We start from the raw sequence: 18,895 nt of genomic DNA, 5'->3' as shown, positions 1-18,895 counted from the left end.
AAATAATGGCATCCCAGCCACTAAGGACCGAAAGCGGGGGACCACAATTCTTTGAATTTGCTTGTTTACATGCAATCTAGAGCATTATAGATTAAATATATATTGCTATTTAATTTTAGTCACTTTGATTCGGAATTACGGTAAATTAAAGTCTACCCCCATTCGCTATTTAATTTACTCTCGAAGAATTTTTTTGCTGGGCCGGGATTGTCCGGAATCGGCAGTAGGATGAGTAGTAGTTTTACCGCCTGTCGCAAGATCACGATAACACTAAAATCATTACAGTCGCAAGACTAAAGGAGAGATATGGATAATCACAATATTGCAGTGATTAATTTGTAGGTTCATCACATGTCAAGATGTAGCATAAAATTATGGCCAATAAAAACAATACCTTCAGCTAAAAACTGAAGTTTTAATCAGTAAACAAATTTATTTTAATACCAAGCTTATTATACAATAGACTAAAATATATTTTAGAGTAAAAATATTTAAAAGATTAATTAGATGAGATATCAAAGTATACTTTTGATTTGATGCTTTTAAAAATTATTATTATTCGATTATCCCTAGCATATATAAATAGGATGACCTATACGGCTATATCGGTTGATTAGTCACTTCTGTATTTAACTTCCGGTAAAAACAAAATTGGAAAAAAACATCATAAAATAATATGTTGTTTTATTCAAATATCTCTGTATTTAAGATTTTATGAGATGGATGTAAAGACAGTCAATACGCAGTCACAAGGGTCTTTTCCTATTCCAACATATGTCCTTGATGATTTATGCAGGTTAGCAATTTTGCTTATATTTCGAATTTCCTCGAATTCTTGAACCACTTTCTCAGATACTTTGATGTTTTATGTATTATACTAAGATATTATTTTCTTCCAGTCGATTCATTATAAATATCCCAGATGAAGAAAGACAGGATTTGATCCGAGTGTTCTTTCAGATAGAGCTGGCTCATTGGTTTTATTTGGACTTTTATTGTGCCGAAAATCCAGAGCTCAGAACATGTGGAATTAAAGATTTCTCGGCACAGAATATCCTTACTAATTTTATATGTATAATCTTTATTCTAATTATGAAACAGTCGTGAATTAAATCTAAAGGACATGGGTATAATTTAAAATACATCTTCTCAATCCAAGAGTTTTTGGTCTACAAGCAGGGAGCATATAGGTGACCGAAAGTCATTGGTTTGCAAAGATGGTATCAATAATATATATATATATATATATATATATATATATATATATATATATATATATATATATATATATATATATATAAAACAGGAGAAAAATGCAATGGACCAGACCGGGATTCAAACCCGGGCCCCCTGAATCTCCAGTCAGGTGGTCTACCAACTGAGCTGTCTGGCCACTTGCGATCAAAACTATCTGACCGCCACATTCCTCTCTCCTTAAAGGTCTTCAGTTTCCCCCAAAGACACCAACCCAGGCTCTTCTCTGGCAGGTCTTTCACCTGTCACATCCTGATCATGGCACTAAATTAACTACTGCCAACAACTCCTTATAAGTGATAATATCTGACTTGGGATTTATTCAAAGTCCTACTTGCAGTAATTTCTCCTCACCATTTTGTACTTGAGATAGAGCAGCACCTAATCCTGTCAAACTAGCATCTGTATCTGAGAGGAACTCTGAGGTACTATCAGGATAGGCTATTGATGATAAGAAGTGAAGGAATGTCTAAAAAAAAGCCTCTTAAGTTCATCTTTGGACAGGTCTTGCAATGTCTTAACTTTAGGAGAAATCTTAAGACATGTTTTAACCTTAACTTTTTACTTTTCAAACATTGTCCATTTCTAAGTGGACATGCTGGAGAAGTGGACAAAATCCTGGACAATTGGAAGAGTTATAAAATGAGTGTGCCAACATATGGAGGAATTCTGCTAGATCCAGAGATGAAATACGTAGGTAGCCAACAATATTTTACAAGAAATAGTACATGTGTATATATCTTTATTGCTGATGGAGGGAATTTTACATCTGCAGTAGAAATTAAATGAAATATTACACATTTATCATTTAATTGTAAAATTTGTATTTTTTCTAGTGTTTGCTTGCCCAGGGATTCTGGACAAAAAGCAGTTGGGGATTCCCTAAAGGCAAAGTAAATGAGAATGAGTCTCCACATGACTGTGCTATAAGAGAGGTAAATAAGAAAAATCTTTTCATTTCCTTTTTTTAAAACAAGAGTTATTTTCCATGGTTCATAATTTGAATGAGAAAGCATTGCCAATTATTTTTATACCTACATTTAAATACAATCTTTTCATTTCATCAGATCAGTAAGATGACTATAAATAAATGGGTTGTATCTACATGTACAGTGTATTTTTTTTTATAGGTATATGAAGAAACTGGTTTTGATATCACTCCACTGATAGACAAGAATGAGTTTATAGAGAATTTTTTTAATGACCAGCTGTCTAGATTGTATATCATTACTGGAGTGGGGCTAGACACTAAATTTCAACCAAAAACAAGAAAAGAAATCAAGGTATTTTTATTTCCTGATTAAGAGTAATATTGCTAATAGAATATTTTGAAAATGTACACTTGTCTTTTGACAGACTGCATGGTGTGGGATTTCCTGTTTGTCTTTCCATCTAGAGTGTATCTGTCTCTCAAGTGAAGGCACTTTCATGTATTGGTCATATCTTTTTGTGAGGCCTAGGATCATTAAACTCAGTCACTTTGTGTGCCTTTAAGGGAAGATGTTTCACAATCAAAAAGGAGGTCACAGTGACCCAGTTTGGGATTTTAAGGCTATACATGGATATGTTCAAAACATGTTCAAATCATATCCTGCAGACAGTGAAGCTTCAAATCATAAAATCTTGTTAGCTGATGTACAGTGTATCTTCCATGATGGATTCAACTGTATCAAATAAATCAAGCTGACACTTTGATGCCTGATTATATAGTCCACCTGTTTTTTTTTTGAGATCTTAAGGGACATATTTTGTAATTTTGTAAAGTTTTTGTTAGTACTTTTGATGTAAGAGTGTTTTTCTGTTAATCCCTGTTAAAGAAAACTAAATTTATAGACCACCAAATTTTTGTGAGACCTTATTTTTGTGAGAGAGGTACTTGGTACTTATAAGCGGAACAAAATTTTCAAAAATTATGGTTACTGCTCTATATAAGCTATGCTATTAAAATTATATGCAAAAATGAAATTTTTGTGAGCAGACAGTCTCACGTAATTACGTGAAAATAAAGTTCTCGCAAATAAAAAGTGATTTACAATAGCCTTAAGAGATAGAGAGCAAATGATAGGTGCAGTCATCTTCCATCCTTCTGTAAAACCAGATGATGTACATGTACTGAACTTTGTTAATTTATCAAAATCAAATCATATTTGACCTTTAACTAATATTTCCATAATGTGCATGTGAATCTTCTTTAGTATATTGTAAATTTATAATTTTTTCCTAAAACTTCATACTAAATTCTGAATTAATTGAAAGCATCCCATCTGTGCCATATTTTTGACATTGTCTAGGACCTTTGGCTTCAACAATACTGTAAAGATATTTATTTTAGTTGTACATGTAATTATATTTTAGTGCATTTCTTGCTTCCTCTTGTCTGCTAGTTCAAGTACACACTAATTCGCATCATTTTAAACACTCAAGTGTGCTAATTTATGATTTCACTAATCAGTTAAATAGGGAGATTGTGCTAAATTTTAAGTGAGGAAATTTATGTATATTTACAGTATCTAAAAACTACTGTTTCCCAAATAGCTGTATAAATGTAACCCAGCATGGGGAACTGGTTTATGAATATTTTGATTTTTTTAGAGTCTTCAATGGTTTCCTGTAGATGTCTTGCCAGCTCACAGACGGGACCAAACACCCAAATCCTTAGACATGAATCCCAATAACTTCTTCATGGTTATCCCTTTCATCAAGTAAACTATTTCACACTTATAAATTTTTTTCCTATGGGAAAATGAACAAGTTCTAGCATTATAAAATAATTTGATTTCTCAAATGCAATAGAAGTGCATAGCAACCAAACTTTGTGTGTTAATTATTGTTGCATGCATGATCACTTGTCACAATGAGAAATTACAGGAAAATTCTTAAGTGAGTTTTTAAGTAATTACAGAAAATAACTCTAAGCATCTAATAAGTATGCAGGGGTCATATTTTAGTTTTTGCTTCTTAGACCACTTAGGAAATGGATATCTAAAAAATCAGGACACGCTCATTTCAACATCATGGATGCTGAACTTGATGTAAAGGGAGGCAATATATCGGTGCCTAAACAAATGAAAATGAGAGACCAACCAGAAGGGAATACAAGACAATTTAGTGAAGGCAGGGCCACTCAAAGAGACAAACAAAAGCAGAAACTGCAGCAGTATTTTGCTCAGCAGAATCAAAATGAATTCCAGGAATATATGCAATACAAGGAAAAGAAACAACGTTCTGATTCTCCACGGAAGGAAGCGGGAAAAACACAAGGGATAGAGAACAAATCACCTAAACCTAAAAAACAACAGTATTCTATCTTGGTTTGTATATTAAAAAGTTTTATGGAAAATTTTTATTAATTCCATTCTTTTTTATGTTCATTGTGTACATTTGTAACTTCAGTGTATTGATTGTTATTTACTACATGTAAATATCAATCACACCAACTCAATCCTATCAGTAATTTGTGACTGGAAAGGGCGAGTTTGTTCTGATCCACTAAATAAAATACTTTTTATTTAAAGAACTTTATTAAACATAATGATGAAAGGAAAAAGTTAAGACTTTGAATACTGAGAGAAAAAACTGGAAAGTGATACTGTATACAGGAAATTTTCAACCCTGTTTTATTTTTGCCGCTTTTGCCCTATTCAAAGTTCAGCAATTTAAAAAAAAAGGCGAATTTAAAAAAGGCAGTATAATTTCTTAAATTATGACTGGACGAATTTAAAATGGTGATAAATTGTTTGCAAGTGTGAAAGGGCGAAGATAACACAGGGCAAAAATAACCTTGTATACAGTATGTAAAATTTTAGTGCTGTAAAACTTGTTTATATACGTTGATAATCTATATTAAATGAATTTTAATTAGAATCGTGATGGTACTGTGACTGGTACACAGCCCAGTTTACTACAGAGTCCCCAAGGTCAAAATACTCCATCTGGAGGCCAGTCAAAAAGAAATTTAGGCAGCTATTTCAATAGTCCAGGTACAGTGAATTATTAAAAAGATACATGTAAAAGTCACAAAAAGAGAAAGACTAGCATCTGTAAACTGGTCTCAATCATTTGAGCTTTTGAAGCTGATTATGATGTGTGCAATTACTTTTCAAGTCATTGATAAATGTATATCTAAATCAGGACAACACAAATGGTAACTCATATACATGTTGATATTTGTATTGATGCATCTTTTTAGTACCATTTAAAGGTTGTCTTAATTGGATATTAATTTCAATATTAATCTTTTTTTCTCAGGTAGCTACCAAGGTCCTAGACAATCAAATTTTAACAATAGTGCATCAAAATCTTCCCAAGCAGGAAATGTGATTGAAGAAAATAAATCTGTTCAACAGAGACAAAGAAAGTATAAAAAGATAACAGACCCTGATGGACTAGGATCAGAAACATGGCTAAATTTCCATCTGGACGTGGATGCTATCATGGCATGTCTGCCTTAGATGTATATACATTTTATGTAGAAACAGCATATTTTTATGCTTTCATCAGATATTTGAATTCTTATGTGTTGAGAGTTTTCCAAGGATATGTTGAAGTGCACTTCAATGGCATGAAATTATGCTGCAATTAGGAGTGGCTATGGCTGAAGATTCATTACATCACAGAAACTAGGCAGGAGTTCTGCTCTTGACTCTGATGTTGATGTTGAAAGAAACTCTACAAGAATTTCTTACAAGGTTCAACTGAATTTTTGCTCGTATCTTTTGTAAGGGGAACAAAGAATTTGTAATGTACATGTATCAGTATGAACTTTTCCATCCAACTTTGAGAACTAAGCTAATCAAGAAAAAATTCTTGTTTTTTAAAAACCTTTTTTTTTTTTTATACTTTTATTTATTAAGTTTTTGAAAGGTGTACTTTCTTGATATAAATCTTTAAAAAAAACATTGATGTGATTATTTATTTGTACAATGAAACAGAACTGTGTTTATACCATAGTTAACATGTCCATTCTCAATTTACAATTGAAAACAAATTGAAACAAGCAAATTCAAAGAATTGTGGTCCCCTACTTTCGGTGTCTTAGTGGGTGAGATGCCATTATTTATGGGATATTGTGTCAAATATGAACGCCCTATCATATGTCATTCAAAAGTAATCACCAAAGTTAATTTTTTTGAAAATTAGGTCAAACATGAAGGTCAAGGTCAAGGGGTCAAAAATCAGAGAATGCTCAGAAACATCTTGTCACAGGTAATCCACATGTCAAATATGAAAGCCCTATCTCTTCTCAATCAAAAGTTATATGGAAAAATAACATTTTTTTAAAAGTAGGTCAAATGTCATGGTCAAGCTCACAGGGTCAAAAATCATACTATATTTAGAAAGGTCTTGTAACAGGTAATATACATGTGTAATATGAAAGCCCTATCTTTTCTCTTTCAAAAGTTATGACCAATTAAAGCGATATTAAAATTTTTGAAAAGAAGGTCAAAGTCAAGGTCATGGGGTCAAACATCATAGCATATTTGGAAAGGTCTTGTCACCAGTAATGTACATGTGAAATATGAAAGCCCTATCTCTTCTCATTCAAAAGTTATGACCAAGGTTAACATTTTTGTGACAGATGGACAGATGAAGGCAAAAGCGGAGGACAACGAAAGAAGAGGCAGGGCTTTTAATAAGAGGTGGCAGGAAGCAATTTATTGAAATTCCATTTCAATGATTGAAATTCACTGCTTAATTGGCAAAGTAAACCATAGGGAGTAATTCTAAAACAGCCTCCTCAAATGGATAAATTCAACTTTTCACTGCAAAATTAATAAAAGCCCCAAGAGGGTTATATTGGGAAACCAGAATTGTCAAGTGATAAACCAAAAGTTTATGCCCTTGATGTTGAAAAAAGGAGGGAAAATATTGTTTGTGGACTCTGTCTCTTGGTCTGTCTGTCTGACCTTCTATATCTGTTGCCTTTGGTTATAAATTTCATGTCAAATTAGATATTTTAAGTTTACCTGAGCCAAAGGCTCAAGTGAGCTTTTCTTATTGAAGGGTGTCCAGCATCTGTCTGTTGTCTGAGTAAACTTTTCACATTTTGACTTCTTTGAAAGAACTACTGGGCCAATTTCAACCAAAATTTCAACCAAACTTGTCAGAAAGCATCATTGGGTGAAGGGGATTTAAGTTTGTGCAAATGAAGGGCCAAGTCCTCTTTCTAAGGGAGATAATTAAGAATTAGTGATAATTTAATGGCATCTTCTAAAAATCTTCATCTCAATAACCAGAAAAGATGAAAGTTAACTTATGTGAAAGCTTCACTACATAGTGTAGATTCAAGTTTGTTCAAATCATGACCCAAGGGCTAGGGCTCAGGTAGTGTAGATTCAGTTTCTTCAAATCATGATCCCTGAATGTAGGGTGGGGCCACAATGGGCAATCAAAGTTACATAGGAATATGTATGGGAAAAATCTCAAGAGCAGCAGAGGCATGATTAATCATATTGGTATGGAAGCATCCTAATGTGTTGTAGTTTCAAGTTTGCTTAAATCATGACCCTCAAGTGTAGGATGGGGCAGCAGAAGAGGTTCAAAGCTTACATGGAAATAGCCTCTCAAGAACAATAGGTCTTTGATAAGACATATTAATATGTAAGCATCTTTATGGATGGTTGTACAGATTCAAGTTTGTTTAAGTCAGGGCCCCTGGGTTTACGATGGGGCCACAATAAGAGATAAGATTTTATAAAGAATAAATGTACTAGGATAATAATTCAGAAATCTTCTTCTCAAGAACAGCAGGGCCATGATTAGGCATATGAATATGCAAGGATCATCAGGTAGGACAGATTCATTTTTTCCCAATCATACTCCCAACAGAAATGGGGCCACAATTAGGGATCAAATTTTTATTCAGGAATTTATAGGAAAAAAACGTTAAAAATTTTTCTTAAGAACAGCAGAGCTATAATTAGTCATGTATAATATGGAAGCATCCTTATGTAGTGCAGATTTAAGTTTGTTCAAATCCTGGCCTCTGGGATAAGGTTAGGGCCAAAACAAGAGATAAAATTTTTCAGGAATATGTAAGAAAAATTCTTCTTGAGAACAGCAGGATCATGATATACCATATCCTCAGGTAATGCAGATTTTGAGTTTATTCTAATCATGGTGCTTGGGGAGGGTGGGGTCACAATTGGAGATGAATGAAAAAATAGGAAAAAATCTTTAAAATTTAATTGTTTGCATGGGGTTGTCATATATCGAGATATTTTATATAATGTTCTTTATTTCATTTACTCATGAAATTATAGGGGGAACTGCATAATTTAAATATGATAACTAATAATGAGTTCTCATCGGACTGTAAAGTGTATATGATATAAATCTAAAAGCCAGTTCCATGAGGACCCAATTTTGTCCTAGCGTGAAAAATACTAGTACTTAGGTGACCATTAAGGGCCATGGGTAATGCCTAGGATCATCAAAACTTGTCATTTCATGCATCCTAGGGCCTCAGTGTGTGACAATCAATAGTAGTTCACAGTGATCTACTCTATGAATTTAGACTACTAAATATTATCTAAATTTGGAACTTTATAGCAAAATATTAAATACTAAGACATTTGGAGTAAGTTAACCTTGTCAGTTGATGCATGAAATATGCATGAAATATGGAGATAACGAACAGTATTCAAGCTCAAAGTCCATTTAGACAATACAAATTGGGAGCAGAGCAAACACGGACCTCCAAAAACATCAGAGGTGGGATCAGGTGCTATGGAGGAGTGAGTATCCCCTGCCGACCTGTCACACCCGCCGTGTGCCCCTTATCATTATGTGGAGAATGGAAAAATCTGCAGACAATTCTGTGTGTAAATACATGTAATGGCCTAACAATTAGTATGAAAAAGGACAGTTAGCATTTTACTTAATGATAGGTTGTATTTGCTGATAAGGTCATTGTATCGACCATAAAACTAAAGATGATTTCAAACGAGACTGTTGATATCCTTGTTTCATCAACTTGTTCGTCAATAGCTTGCCTCGTTTTAGAAATTGTTCATACTTAGAGTATGCTCTTGCGTCTCGAATCAACTGGGAGACAAAAACCCCATATGCAGGTCATAAGGGTATATTGCTACATAAGTAAGGGAAGATGACAATTTAAAAATTGAAGTCATCACGTTTATCATAAAGCTTTGTTGTTAGGTTGTTCTGTTAGGTTATCTTGGTGCCTCAGGGTACATGTATGCCAACCTGATAAAAGGTCAGTGACCTACCTTCAGAATTTTACAGCTTATCACTCTGAAATCCTTACAAAAACATATTAATGGTAATACTGTGACACGTAAGGTCATAAAACTATAGACAATCAATTAGTCTTGGGTTCCAAGGGTGTGTCAACCCAAGAGTACATTAAAGTGTCGTACTTTTTTGAAATTTATCACTACTGATTGTCAAATCTATTTCAAGCTTGAATACTAAGAGGGCAAGGATAATCAAACCTTGTCATGTGATATGCCTTTGTGCCCTGGGATATGTTGAATCAAAAGTAGGTCACAGTGACCTCTTTTTGAATTTTACAACTATCTTTGTAGATAAATACATGTAAATCTAACACTATGAGGTTAAGGATCATCAAGAGTTTAAGATTGATACATGTATATCTTCACCTGTATAAACTTAAAGATAGGTGACAATTTTTTCTTTTGAAATTTGGTGGTGAAAATAATCGCCTAAAAATTTGTATGAAAAACGTCACTCAACAATTGACCTAGATGACAGATTGTAACGTATAGCGGGTCTCCTTTGCAAGTGTATAATTTGGCGTTTTGCTTGCTTAAAGGTATGCCATTAATTTTGGTGTAATTTGTTTTAGGACAAAGGATTCCAACACTTTGCAAAAGAACGAAAAAGAATACTGAATATTTTATCGAATGAAATTTTAGCAGGCTACCAAACGCTAAAATAATCCAAAATTAGCACCCCGCTAAATAAACTCGCTATACGGTATTTGCAAACAATGTCATATTGTATTTAACATAGAATTTGCAAAATTTTGGCTTTAAACAAGATTGTTGATATCCCACTGAATAATCAACTTATTTGTCAATAGCCTGCCTTGTTTTTAGGTAGAACAGCTTCTTGCGTATTGAACCAACTGGGAGACAGAAACTCAACATGAAGCTGATAATGGTATATTGCTACAGAAGTATGCGAAGTCATGCGCAAATTTAGAAAGGGGGGGGGGGGGTCTGCACCCCCCTGAAATTTGCAGAGTTATTAAAAGTATATACTGAAGCAAATGAAAAATGACTTTGGACCCCCCCCCCCCCCCGAAAACGTGGACCATCAGCACCACTAAATAGATTTTTTTTTTTACGTTTTGGGAAATGGATTTTACTTTTTTTTCCTTTCTTTTTTTCTTTTTTGCTTTTTTTTGGTTTGTCAAGAGATTTTCTGGGTTTTATAAGTTTGGGAAGGGAATTTATTTTTTTCTTATTATTTTTATTTATTTATTATTAATTTTTTTTGCTTGTCAAGAAATTACTGGGTTGGAAATTGTTTTTGACTGGGGTGGACCCCCCCCCCCCCCCCGGAAAAAATTCCTGGATCCGCGCCTGGAAGAAAAGTTGAAGTCATCACCTTTATCATAAAGCTTAGTTGTCAATTTGCCATCAGTCTCTTTCTCTTATAAAACACCCAGATATGAAAAAGATCTGTTAGACTCTGCGGTGTCTTTTATTATATTTCGAGTTCAATGGGATATATCGAATTAACGTAGGAATATATATAATTTTGTTAATTGATAAAACAATGTTGATGGCTACATATCGAATTGAAATCTACACCAAATAATTTCTTAAAGGCTAAGTTTTTGAATAAATTTTGATTCATATTAATACAAAGAAATCTTAATAAACGTGCAGAATTAGTACCCATGGGAATTCCAACAGATTGTTGAAAGAATTGGTCGCTGAAAACTACAGATATATTGTTAAAGAGAAACTCAAGCATCTTTTTAATATCAACCTTGGAGTACTTGTGTGCAGAATCATTAGAATTATTCGTTTTGATACTTCTGATCTGGTAAAATGTTGTGCTTTCAATTTTCCCCAAAGTTCCTTGGAGTTTTTATAAATGCCCACATCTGATTAACACCACATCTTGAATATGCCGTTGTAGAAAACTACATATATCTATATTTGCTATGTGATGATTTTTTTAAAATACAAGTATGGTAATCTGTTCAAGAGAGCTTCTCTGACTATCTAAACCAGAGAACTAAGTTCGGCAGCTAGTTTTTCTTTTACTATAGACAACATTCGTCAAATTAGTATTTGTGCTATTTTCTGTTGTCTTTTGCATTTGAAACTTCCATTAATTGTTAGACTTACTTTACGTGCTGTATATCATTTCCTATAAAGATCATTTATTTCGTCTCTCATGAAATCTCAGAAAGCTCAATCATCAAGACAGATAAATTCAATTTGTCATACAAATCTGATAGTAAAGCTGTTACATTAGTATTCCTTCAAGGACTGAATAAAGGGTCTAACATGATATGGGGTATACATGTAATATGAAAGAAGACGATTGACAGAAACTCGAAAGAACGTCATTTACTAACAGCTTGAATCATGTAGATGAAATACTTATATCTATTCTCCGTTGAAGAAGTGTCACTGACCTGTATTGCATGGCTGTTGATGTTCATTCAATCGTTTTTGAAAAGAAGTAGCTTCGTCTTAAGTTTTATCAGCTCACCTCGACGAAGTCCGGGGGGGGGGGGCTTATGCTAAATTTTTTAAATAACTCAGCCCTATCTTGATCAAAGTTGCATGAATTATGCAACCAGTATGTTTTATTGTACCAGTCAGGTTTTGGATGCCAATATTTCCCACAAGAATGATCAGATTAATGTTTTTGGGGCAGGTTTACGTTGTAGGAAGGTCTACTTCAAAGTGACTACATGTCCTTTGATAATTAAACTCTGGAAGGATGATGAATATAGGGATGCACATTTGCTTGCTTCCAGACTTGCTTCGGATGCTGATCTGATTATTCTTTCTGGATGAATGAAGAAGTAAAAGTTTTTGGAGCAGGTCCATTTTCAAGTAACTACTAGTATATAAGCCTTATGGTGACCAAAAATTCATGAATGATGCATCTAGGGATGCACACTACCGGATCTGACTTACATTTTTCGTACAAATGACCAGGTTAAAGGTTTTTTGAGAAAGTCTTTTCCTAAGTAATTATAAGCCAAATATGGTGAATCAACTAGCATGGGTGATACATCTAGAGATGGACACTACCAATTATGCTAATATGCTAATGATGCTGGTTCTGACTTGCATTTTCTAGTGGCTGAACAGTTTAAGTTCTTGGAGCAAGTCATTCCAAAGAAACCTTAAATTCTAATCGAACTGAACTTTCATGGGGGTTATAACAAGGGATGCATTCTAGAAGAACATTAATTTGGTGTAATACTTTGCTTTACTTAAACAGATAGAATGTGTCCATGTCAGCCTTGTTTTCTTTGATTACATGTTTAAGACAGCTGAGGGCAGGCCCGTAGAAAGCAGGAGAGGGGGGGGCGGGGGCGGAGGAAGCCGAAACAACTAAGAGAAGCTCGAACTCCCCCAACCCCCTCCACCCCACCCCACCCAATTCCCAACCCCTGAAATATGATTTTGGACAGTTTAGTTTTATTTTTCTTGTCCGACTTTTTTGGGAGGTTCCCCCTTTTAAAACCGTAGCTACGGGCCTGGAGGTAGCGTTTCATTTTTTGCATGCTCACAATCTTTTTTGTTAAATATCTATAATTTAATTTTGTTTGTATTCTAGCCTCTGATTGGTTAATATCCAAAAAGGAACACAAATTATTTCTGTATAACCTGGTTTGGTATGGGGACACACCCCCCTGACAACCAGCTGAATCATCTGTATGCATACAATCCTCTCATTTCCAGTCCTCGGGATTCATGGAAAATTCCAGATTTAATAAATATACCTTTAACTTCAAACAATAATTCGATCTTACCACATGTAAACAAGCTGCTAGGCCTATGTATCAGTTTTTACCTCCCCTCGCTTCCCATCACTTCCGTTACTTCCGTTACTACGGTTGTATTATTGAGCGGCAAATTTGAAGTAATAAAAAGCAACGAAATTTTACACCCATATTTATTTAATGATTTTAAAATTAAATTATAAGGAATGACTCTAATTCTTGGCCAAATTATTCGAGTATAACCTGGTTTGGGTCAGTTTACGCTGTTTTATAATCCGCTTCGCGGATTATAAAGCGTAAACTGACCCAAACCAGGTTATACTCGAATAATTTGGCCAAGAATTAGAGTCATTCCTAAAATAATTCTTACACAGAAAGTAGTTTTTAGTAAATATACAGTAAATATAGTTTTAAAATGCCTATTCAAGAATTCATAGATCAGAATATATTTCCCAAGATGCTAGGAACATGTACTGTAGGTCACATAATATTTGGGACGCCTTATTTTCGTAAGATAATTATTTGCGAGACAAATTTTCATGAATATCGCTTATTATTGTATATAATCTTAAAGAGCACAATTATACGTACGCGACAACAAAATTTTCGCAAGCAGACGGTCTCGAGTTATTTAAGCCGATGGTCGGGCGACCAAATTTTTCTCGTATCGTCGGCTGAAAAGCATGATCGGCCGACACTGGTATCGGGCTATGCGGAGCAGTCACATTAATTGATAATTTTCAAAAATTAAATGATTCTACTAAAGTCGGCCAACAGTCACCTGATCATCGTTAGCTAAGCTGCAGTTTGATTTTCACCGTCGGCTGACATTTACGAAAACCCAATTCCCTATTAAATGTCGACCGACCGACGACCAACTTAATGAATTATCTGCCGTTGGTCGGACGATGATGGAAGGTCGGTCGACGGACTATTTAGCAACTGATTCAGTTGACAAAAATTAAGAGGTCATAATCGGGCAAGACAACAGCCGATGAACAGTCGACTGCCGCCCGAAGAATCCTATTTTTGCCTCAAAAACCGTCGGTCGTTTTTGGAAATGTGACTGGTGTTTTATAACGCAAAAATAAAGTTCTCGCGAATTAAAAATGTTTACAGTACTTGGTTCTTTATGACGTATATGTAATGTTTTGATTAACAATGTGTAAGGGATTGAAGTTATTTTAATCTTCTGTTCAGAGTTGTTTTGACCTTTGAAATATGAATGTTCATAACACACCATTAGGTAATCGACAAAACATAAAAACTTTAGTTTGAATTCATTAGGTATAATCTAGAGATCGGTACACGATCTCAGTATCTCACTGCCCAATGACCCTGAGTTTTGAGATATGACCTTGAGACAACAATACATATTACTCGTTTAGATAATTGACAACAAAATGTTAAAGTTTGCATCAATACCTATGAAGGGTTCGGTTGCCATGACCTACACAAGATTTTTGACGTACATGAAGTGATACGGACATTTTCATTCAATAATAAAAAGTGCATATATCCTGTTTAATGCTGAAACGAAAGTATTGTTTCTTTATTGCAAATTTTATGGTGAACAATAGATTCTATGACAAAACAGTAAAATTTTCCGTAGAAATGTAAGTTTGATGAGTGAATGTAATGCTTCTCTGTGATTGTTCAGTAATTCAACCGTGTTTACGACTTTCCAGTGGGTCCTAGAGGACTCATTGATCAAAAGGTAACATAATCAAGGAAGATTGCTTAAATAAATTAATGTCTCATCCCAAAACAATAATCTCTTCTTTTTTTATTGAAGCCATGCAGTAGGGTTGGTAGCGTCTTTCAGTTTACATTAATTCAGTGTTTAATTGTATTCATTTCTATGCGATAAGGTAAAAACAGAAGGTAAAAAAGAAGCGGGGATTCTAAATCTCTGCAAGGATTAAAATCGAACAAGTCTGTTATCGCTACAGTAGATCTGATAGTCTGCTGTTTACAGAAGATTTATTTATGGATTTCCTAGGTCACCGTAGTAACCTATTTATATATATATATATTTATATATATATATATATATATATATATATATATATATATATATATATATATATATATATATATATATATATATATATATATAGGGTTTCGTCTGCCGTCTTCGTAAACTTTTGACTTTCTATAGCGGTTGAACCAATATCATCAAATTTTGATATAAAACATCTATAGGTAAAGATTGGCTGTTTGTTTTACGTCCATTCGAGAATATTTCATTAATAATGGAACGCCACCAATTTCCAGCGGAGGGAAGTACTCGGCCATTGAGCAGTGAGAGATCGTCTACGGAACCTTGGTTTATACGGTCTCATCAGAAGGACCGGTTTCCAATGGGATTCCAACCCACAGCGTAAGGATCAACTTACTCCAGCTAAATGACTGCATTCTAGTTGGAATAGTGTTTCGTGATCATGATTTTTTAATGAGCCTCTACAAAAATTATGAAATTTATGTGCCCACAGGTCAAGTCCCTAAGGCTGGGGCTTGTTTAATTGACACATCTTTGAAATTGCTTTTATCCATTAACATCAATGGGATGTAATAATAGCATGTTTTAGTCCCTAAAGAAATTTGAAGCCTTTAGGAATAAAAGATGGGCAACTCACATATTGCGCCAGAATGATGACAAGAACAGTCTCAAAATGTAATGAAAATTTGACCTATTTTCACTATTTCACCAGATCCGAAACAGCTTCCAGGCCCGAGCTACCACACAAATTGCAGAGCAACGTCTTTGCATACCAGTCAACAGCAAGATATTGTCTTCCTTTAAATTAAGCTAAATGTCATACCATGAACCCCCGCTTTTCTGAGGAAATCCCGGATGAGTGATTTTTGGCTGTAGAACGTTTCGTTTTTCCAATTCATATCCTATGAACGGCAGTATCGACACTTAAGTGTCATATATCAATAAAATGTACAAGACCATTACTTCCCTCCAAATTCACACATAAATTATTCTACCTATTAAATTACCCGAAATATATTTGTTTGTTTGTTTGTTGTTTAACGTCCCTCTCGAGAATATTTCACTCAAATGGAGACGTCACCATGCACTTGCCGGCGGAGGGCTGCAAATTTATACCTATACTCGGCACTCAAGGTCATTGAGCAGTGATGGATCTTTTTCGTGCCAACACCTTCTGCGACACGGGGCCTCGGTTTATACGGTCTCATCCGAAGGACCGGTCTCCTCGTCCCGCAGTGGATCGAACCCGCGACGTAAGGAGCTACTTCTTACTCCGCGACTCAAGAGCAGACGCTCTTACCACTGCGCCAAGCGGGCGACCCCGAAATATGCATTAAAACCTTAGGTTTTCCTACATTATTCGAAACTATCCTCTGCCACCTTCGCAACCAAACATCGACTGGGTAGCTGAACAGGCAATGACCACGTGTTACTGACACCGCGATAGTCTATATTTTATGGATATACATCTAAAGTGATATGGTCTTTTATACCTTTGCGTATTTTGACATACAAAAATGTCACAAAAATGTACTTTTCTTTCCTTTTTACAATAGTTATGGCGGAATTGCATAATCGAAAACCCTATATCTCATGGGGAAAAAAGAAGAGAAAATAAGATAATAAGAAATACAGTTTGGCAATCTCAACAGCTTTAGCCATATATTGAAACAAAGCAATACTTGAGCACGAGGACAAAACCACTTACAGAAAAAAATTTAGGTATGTGAATAGGATTACAAACAGGTGTCAGTCTACGCAAAATATTGTTGGCTGTCCAGCAAGATTCAATTACTCGTCAAAATGTGTCACATGCTGGTATAAAAGTTTTTCAAGATTAAATATTCGATGAAAATTTTTATTTACAAACGTTCTTGAGTGCATGTATCTCGACATCACTTCGGTCAAACCTAAGAGGTAAACATTGGTTGTCACTGTTCCTTCGCTAAGCGCCCGGCACTAGAAGTGAAAGTCACAGTTTTTTTCGGATGAGACCTAAAAAAAACCAAGACCCCGTGTCACGGTACATGTAGGCGTTGGCACAATAAATGACCCTCACTGCTTAATGGCCCTGAGTGCCGAGTACAAGTCTAAATTTGAGGCTCCTCACCTGTATATGGTGACGTCTCTTATGAGTGAAAAATTTTCAACTGGGACGTAAAACAACAATCAATCAATCGACATCACTTCGAAATAAGTGATTTTTTTAACCTATCTAAGCCATTATTTTTACTAACATCGCATCTTTCAAAACGTATATAATACGAAACATATCAATTTAGGTCATAAAATTGTAATATGGTGTTTATCTGTGTTATTCTTATGAAACTTGAAAGTCATGAACATTAAATATTAATAGCCTTTTACTATGAGAAGAAAAGAAAGTTAAGCGACCAAAGAGAAACTTAAAGCTATATATGGCGTATCTGAGCTAAAAATTTAAAATAAGAGATTGAGTGCAGATGAGCATCATATTTGTTTTTTACGTTCAAATTAAAATTTTCACCGATTTTGAACTTGAATAACCCCACGTTTCTATAGTTAAATTGACTTTAAACTGTGTCTGATATTTAAATGCGGAGTCGGTAAATAAATCGGTTATTGTTTTAAATTTCTAATATCTATGAAACGCGATTGATTTAAATTGTGTAATTTACAGGAAAGTCCTATCTTTATACAAAGTAATAAAATAAATAGAAAGATCTTTTTAATTTTAGTTAGTCTGAACTTATCAAAAATACGCCATATATGACTTTAATTATTGAACCTGTCTACGAATTTTGGGACAACCCTCGTTTGTTATTCAGATATCAGGATCTATTTGTCAGTCGAGTAATTATATTTCACACTCTTTGTTACCAATAAGACATAATAGGAATCTTTTCGAGATATTCACGCCGTGCATCAGCAATAAAACCTGATAAGAAACAATCAAAAGGGCAGGTTTTGTATCTCATCATAGAGCATCTTCGATACATTCCAATAGGGATACATAAACACGATGCTCAATGTAAGATGTCAGTCTCAATGATAAGAAACCGAACACTTTCAGTTCCTAAACCTTGTCTTGCAATAATAAATGACAGGGAAAGATAAAACCCTTAGTGTGAAAGTTATTAAGAAAAAAAGGGTACGTTGGAATCACTTGTAGAACTAATATCTTGTAAAACTTGCTAGCAGAGCACTGTTATTCCATCAGAATACTGCTGTTCTCTACGCGATGGACATTTTTGGAGGTCACTGTTACATCCTAAGTAATCTCACAATGCATTATTCGAAATATTATATATCAGTTGTAATTTTCTTAGTAAAACACGCAGACATTCTGTAAAATTAGTTCATTTACCGTTTCAATTTACATAAGGACACTAAGTGAAGATGAAAGGGATGTAAAAGGTAAGGAACCGTGAGCAATCTCAGAAATCAAGTAAAGAATCGCAATCGTGAACAGGGCAAAAACACAGGCCCCTAGAATACCAGTGGAGGGATCAGGTGCCTTGGGGAGTAAGCATCCTCTGTCGACCGGCCACACCAGCAGTGATCCTGTGTATTGATCAGGTGAACGGATTAATCGTAGATAAAATGGTTAAAAAAAAAAGGGGAAAAAAAGAGCCTAACAATTAAAGGGAAACAAGTGAGGTGTTCAACCAAACAATAGGTTGTATTTGTAG

General features: G+C 34.6%; 1 protein-coding gene across 1 annotated transcript; it reads left to right on the top strand.

The window, feature by feature from the left end:
- Window positions 1-662: 662 nt before the first annotated feature.
- On the top strand, window positions 663-6,108 carry LOC133183580 (m7GpppN-mRNA hydrolase-like). The gene is made up of 9 exons (XM_061318520.1): window positions 663-796; window positions 900-1,051; window positions 1,820-1,947; window positions 2,091-2,189; window positions 2,385-2,537; window positions 3,847-3,956; window positions 4,217-4,565; window positions 5,117-5,234; window positions 5,503-6,108. The coding sequence occupies exons 1-9, from the start codon at window positions 720-722 to the stop codon at window positions 5,703-5,705; spliced, it is 1,389 nt and encodes a 462-aa protein (XP_061174504.1). The 5' UTR covers window positions 663-719; the 3' UTR covers window positions 5,706-6,108.
- Window positions 6,109-18,895: the final 12,787 nt, after the last annotated feature.

The sequence above is a fragment of the Saccostrea echinata genome, unplaced genomic scaffold, assembly GCF_033153115.1.
Source record: "Saccostrea echinata isolate AGI-Se365-2 ecotype Australia unplaced genomic scaffold, CSIRO_AGI_Sech_v1 ptg000009l, whole genome shotgun sequence".
NCBI lineage: Eukaryota > Metazoa > Mollusca > Bivalvia > Ostreida > Ostreidae > Saccostrea > Saccostrea echinata.
The sequence above is the reverse complement of the archived record's forward strand: the minus strand, read 5'-3'. Positions and strand labels throughout refer to the sequence as shown.